Source organism: Nelumbo lutea, chromosome 1 (genome assembly GCF_056320005.1).
Source record: "Nelumbo lutea isolate HS-2025 chromosome 1, American lotus-T2T, whole genome shotgun sequence".
Taxonomy (NCBI): Eukaryota; Viridiplantae; Streptophyta; class Magnoliopsida; order Proteales; family Nelumbonaceae; genus Nelumbo; species Nelumbo lutea.
The window spans coordinates 18,454,892-18,460,360 of NC_142684.1; the positions used below are offsets into that span (position 1 = coordinate 18,454,892).

Consider the following 5,469-nt stretch of genomic DNA (forward strand, 5'->3'; position numbering starts at 1 on the left):
TTTAAATAGAGGTAAATTAATGTTTATTAGAAAATGTTTCTTCCTATGGCAGGCCCTTAAGGCATCTAATACCAACTCAGCAATTCCAAATTCCCAACTGCAACGATGATGGCAGCGAACTGCGGGAGAACCAGTCCCAGTCCCAGTCCCAGTCCCAGTCTCCCAGTCCGGTAGACAGAGCAAAATGTAAACAATGGAAAACATGAATGGGGTAAACAATGTAATACAGTTGACTGCAAAATTGTATTACTTTCACGGCTTGTGCATGCATTACTTTCAACTAATTTGCACTGGCAAACTTGATTCCCTTTTCAATTGATGCTTTTAGTTCAGGCTTTAGGCTTTCCAGGCCTTGTTTCTCGTAATCAGAGAGGGGACCCAATCCAAGAACTTCCTCCACACCATTCTTTCCAAGCCTCACCTGTAAGCATTGAGCACAAATTTGTATCACAATTTATAAACAGAAGCTAAAAATTAGGGTCTCACATCACCACATTGCAACATTAAGATATCACCCATGCATTATAAAACTCTCATCTCTCTTCCGTTGGTAGAAGATAACAGTGCAGATCATACTGCCGTAGCAATGGGGTTTTAAGTAACAAAGGCAGTCACATGGTTGTTTCTATGCTTCATGGTTTGTTGTGTCCTTGTGTTTCTTTAGTTATTATATAATTTGTTTTCTTCTCCAAACAAAATAAAAGAAAAATAAAGGATAAGTACATATTCAACAATCAAAGCAACTGTCTATAATGTGAGAGCTCATTCCCCTCCCCCCCCCCCCCCAACCTCCCTTGCCAAAAGCAAAAGAAAAGGCATCACTTCTCCATAACTTCTAATTTCATTTAACATGCAACTTTAGATGTTCGAATAACTAAAACCAACAATGATTCAGACATCAAAGTCTACAGATGGTTGTAGTGGACTCCTAGGATCGAGTCCCAGCTGTCCTACCTTCACCCAGGTTGAGGGGGATCGAGTCCTAGATTCAAATAACTATACCCCTGTTGCATAGCCCCATTACCCAAAAAAGAAACAATGATTAGAAGTAAATTAGAAAACTTAAAATCATCATATGAAATAAGAAAATGATGTGTTCCACAAAGCCATTTTGTACAGACTCTCCTAAATAAAGTGTCCACATAATGATGTTCTCAAAGGATGCTTCTATGTGACATTTTTCTTTTTCTACATATTCAACATAAATGAACAGCTAATGTACAGAAAGAATGACATTTTTCCTATTAAATGTCAGCAAGTAACAACAATAATTTGGAGACCTTTTTCTAAAGAATAACATTAAAACTCAATAAAATATGGATTATTTTATTAGTTTATACCTTTCCATAGATGTGACCATGAGTCTACGGCTGTCAATGGATCAGGCAGACATTACAGACCAAAACCAACCAACCCAATTATGTAGAGTCTGGTTCTGCATTATGTGTCACGAGTTTAATTGAGCCAGGAACGGCTTAGATTGCTCCAAACCAATTAGAACCCAAATCAAATTATATGTACATAATCATATAATCACATATATGTATATAACATACTTATAAAGTCATAATAACAACCATATTATGATGTCCAAATGTGTTAATTTAACAAATAATTAAGTTTAGTATTAGTATCTACTTGCAGGTTAAAAGTATGGCTACCAATTATAATCAGGTCATACTGGGTCAGACCAGGTAATCCCAATTGCAGACCCTATAGGATATTGTTTGTAGCTGGTTCTGCGCAGTTACTTTGTGTCAGGATTGGGTCAACAATGATTTGAATCAGACCAGACCCATTGACAGCTAGCTCTGCACGAGTCCTTGTTTCTTCATCTTGCCAAGACAGACTCCCGGACGTGTCTGAATGTCCATATAACAGCCCTACAAAGCTATTTGAAAAACAAAGGATAAATCAATTCAATCACCTTAGAAGCAAAGAAAGGCAGTTCGGTGACGTTTGATTGCACAAAGGAACACTCTACAACATCTGGAACCCCATTAAGTCCCTTCAAGCAAGCATCAGCAAAAACGGCTCCAGCATAGCTGCAGAAACAAGATGGCTTATTCTCAGACAGTGTATGTAATTTTCTAACTTACCAATGGATAGATAAGGCAGATGTAGCATGCAGAAAATGAAGAAAGTTCATAAAATACGAATGATATACAGAATAGAAAAGGTTCAATTCAATCAGATAGCACCACGGGTTGAGAATGCAAAAGGTATAAAATATTGGTTGAATAATATGTACGAGACAAAAGTCAATTCCCCACATAACATAAGTTTGTCAGCCAAGTGAATTTCACAATTTCAAGAAAGCGTGAGAGCAAACAGATAATTCATGAGCAATGCAAGCAACTTTTGGGGGATGACAAAAATTAGTTGACATTTGGATATTATGTGAACAATTTTAAATCTTCACCATAAGGGAAACACTGGATTACATAAATTAGGCAAGTTTAAGGGTCTGTTTGGTTTGCAGTTGGAATCAGAATCAGAATTGGAATTGAAATCCCCATGAATCAAAATCAAAATTGGCTGTTCCCTCCACCTGTTTGGTTCAGACAGGAATCAAAATCAAATTTCATAAGATATGCACAACTCCCAAGGAGGGCTGTAATCAAGAAAAATAGGGTTTGGTGGTTTTTAAGTCACTTGCTTTTTTTTGTCAGCTGGAATGAGATTCTCATTCCCACGGTGGAGGCCATAATGGCCATTCACTCAAATAGGGGAATGCCATTCTGCCAATAATGGGAATCAAAATCCCATTCCGCCTAATCAAATAGCTGAAATCGGAATGAGTCATTCATATTCATACAGAATACGAATACTAATACTTAATTTATTCATGGTTCCTTTGTTCAAGTTTAAGTTTATCCTACCTCTCAAATCTCCAATAAATCAAAGCAAACATCAGGGAAAATCTAAGATGCCAGAAAGGTATGATATTGGGGAAGAGATTTAACCAATCAAAACCCCCATGAATTTTGAAGAAAACCACCTGACCGGTTACCACTTTTATGATGCTAGTTGATTGGTTATAAGTTTTCCGGGTATCATAGTCAAATCCACAAACATCAATAGCTCAAATGAATCATATTGAGGTAAGAAGAAAGAACACAAGCCTGAATGTGGCAACCAGAATAGGATTCCTATATAAGAACTTGTTCAAAATCCTTGCAAGGAAAAACTAAGAATTCAGAAATAGCAATAAAATTTGTTTTGCCACAGAAGTAGCTGAAAGCTCATATAACATGACACTGAAGTGAAATTCCAGATTAAGTTCAGTTGATGATAATGTTTGTTAGATTACCCGAATACACACTACAAGTCTTTGGATGCAAAGAATATTACTAATTTTACCAAATGCCTAAATAGGTCCCAAATTCAATTCCGATACCATAGTTCAATGTCTATATTATAAGGAATAGCACAACCAGCCAGACCATACTAATTATTTCATGCATCCCAAACAGGAAAAATATGAAACAAGGTAACATCCACCGATATTTTCAATCCATGACTTACGCCATTGACAATGTTGCAGAGCCCTTTCCAGCCTTTGCTTCCACGACCTCCGTTCCCCCATCTTGTGTTCTTTTAGTAAGAGCCGCAATCTCATCATCCGCCAAGTTGGATTTTGGCGTCGCCTATTATTTTTAATATCTAATGTTACTAGAACACGACAACTTCCTCTAAAACACAAACACACAGACCCAAACAGTAAAAACGGAAGTACCTGAGAGAAAAGAGGGAGAATAGTAATCCCAGCGTGACCACCAACGACAGGGACATTGACCTCTGCAAATCAGAAAAGAAAAATGCTTAAAAAACGAACCAAGAACAGTTATTTCTACATCCAAAAAACTTTAAGTAAGCCCTTTGAAACGACAAGAACAACTAAAAGGACACCTTTTTTCTCCCAGGGAAGCTTACCGGAAACGGGAACCTTAGCCTTTCCGGCGTAGAAGGTCTTAGCCCTAACAACGTCAAGGGTAGTGACTCCAAAAAGCTTCTTCTCATCGTAAGTTCCCGCCTTCTTGAAAACCTCGGCAGCAATCGGCACCGTTGAGTTCACAGGGTTGCTAATCATGTTAACCAGTGCCTGTTCCATCAAATTTATACGAATTAGAGAGAGAGAGAGAGAGAGAGAGAGAGACTTATAACAAAAAACGCGGTGTACAAAAGAAGGAAAAGAAGAAGCTCACATTAGGGCAGTACTTAGCGATGGCAGTGCAGAGAGACTTGACGATGCCGGCATTAATATTGAAGAGATCATCACGGGTCATGCCAGGTTTCCTAGGAACACCGGCCGGAATGATGACGATGTCAGATCCCTCCAAAGTCTGGCCGAGCTGGTCCTCGCCCATGAAGCCAGCAACCTCAGATCTGGTGTTGATGTGGCTGACATCGGCGGCGACACCAGGAGTCCCGGCGATATCATAGAGGGAAAGCTTAGAGACGAGGGGATTGAGCTTCATGAGGAGAGCGAGGGGCTGGCCGATCCCACCGGCGGCACCCAAGATCGCGACCTTGCGCTCGGGGGCCGATTCGGACGAATAGCATCGGCGAAGGAGATGAGAGGAAGATGAAGAGCTTCTGTTTCTAAGGGCAGCTTCGGCCACCGATCTCAACACCGACGTCCTCATCTTTCTTCCCTTCGTCCACTACTTTGCTGCAGTTGAGATTTGAGATAGAAAGTGAGAGCGGGGGAAGAAGAACGAAGAAGAATCACAGATTTCAGTCACAGGATCACTGAATAAAGATCAGAGAGGCGCCTTTTTGTAAAAGAAAAAGCAACGAAGGGCGAAGGAGTTCAGATCTCCTGCCCACGTTTATCTTAGCCGTACACAGAGAACATCTCATCAACTCCGTCCCCTTGGCCCTTGCGCTTAATTTTACTACAGTGTCTATCGCATGTATTTTGTACATCTTAAACACGAGATAGATATAAGATATTTGTTCATTTGGGTCGTTTGATGGAAATCTGTAGTGGGACCTATCATTATCAACTTCAGAAAGCAGGTTTTGCTTCCACGAGGACCATACATAGTATATATTGCTCCATCTCTCTGGGTGTTAGAAATCGGATTTAATGCTCACAGATTGTGATTACACCGTTCTAACAGCCCTTCAGCCGTGTATTCGGAATATCTCTCATGAATAAAAAATAATGATCGGTCTGTGTTTTCAGAAAGTAAAGCGTCACAGCATGCGTCAGTTGACACGACCCCAACCGCAAGTCTTTTACTTTCAGGTGGACCATGGTCCATTGATCATGTGACATAACTGAAAAAACAGATCTCCCTTCCCACAAGAACTCGGCCGACGTCTATCCACATAACATCGCAGCGACAAATGGGGAATGACCTGACCCGACCCAACCTGAAAAAAACTGGGCTAGGTTGGTCATGGGTCAATTGGTTGATCTAATTGGTACGTTTAATTGAGAGAAGTTTTCACTATTTA

At 40.0% G+C, this 5,469-nt stretch overlaps 1 protein-coding gene across 1 annotated transcript; it reads right to left on the reverse strand.

Moving 5' to 3' along the window:
* Positions 1–4,920, reverse strand: LOC148873801 (malate dehydrogenase, mitochondrial). The gene is made up of 6 exons (XM_088965982.1): positions 4,209–4,920; positions 3,937–4,105; positions 3,740–3,801; positions 3,529–3,650; positions 1,928–2,045; positions 1–421 (listed from the first exon to the last, which is right to left on the reverse strand). Exons 1-6 carry the CDS (start codon positions 4,647–4,649, stop codon positions 281–283), a joined length of 1,053 nt encoding a protein of 350 aa, XP_088822108.1. The 5' UTR covers positions 4,650–4,920; the 3' UTR covers positions 1–280.
* Positions 4,921–5,469: the final 549 nt, after the last annotated feature.

Bases quoted from the DNA above. Each gene is read 5' to 3' on its own strand.
- LOC148873801 (XM_088965982.1), bottom strand. From the start codon at position 4,649: ATGAGGACGTCGGTGTTGAGATCGGTGGCCGAAGCTGCCCTTAGAAAC. The intron at 4,106-4,208 runs GTGAGCTTCTTC...TTGATGGAACAG, and splicing joins TCGCTAAGTACTGCCCTAAT to GCACTGGTTAACATGATTAG. The intron at 422-1,927 runs GTGATTGAATTG...CAATGCTTACAG, and splicing joins TGCCTTTCTTTGCTTCTAAG to GTGAGGCTTGGAAAGAATGG.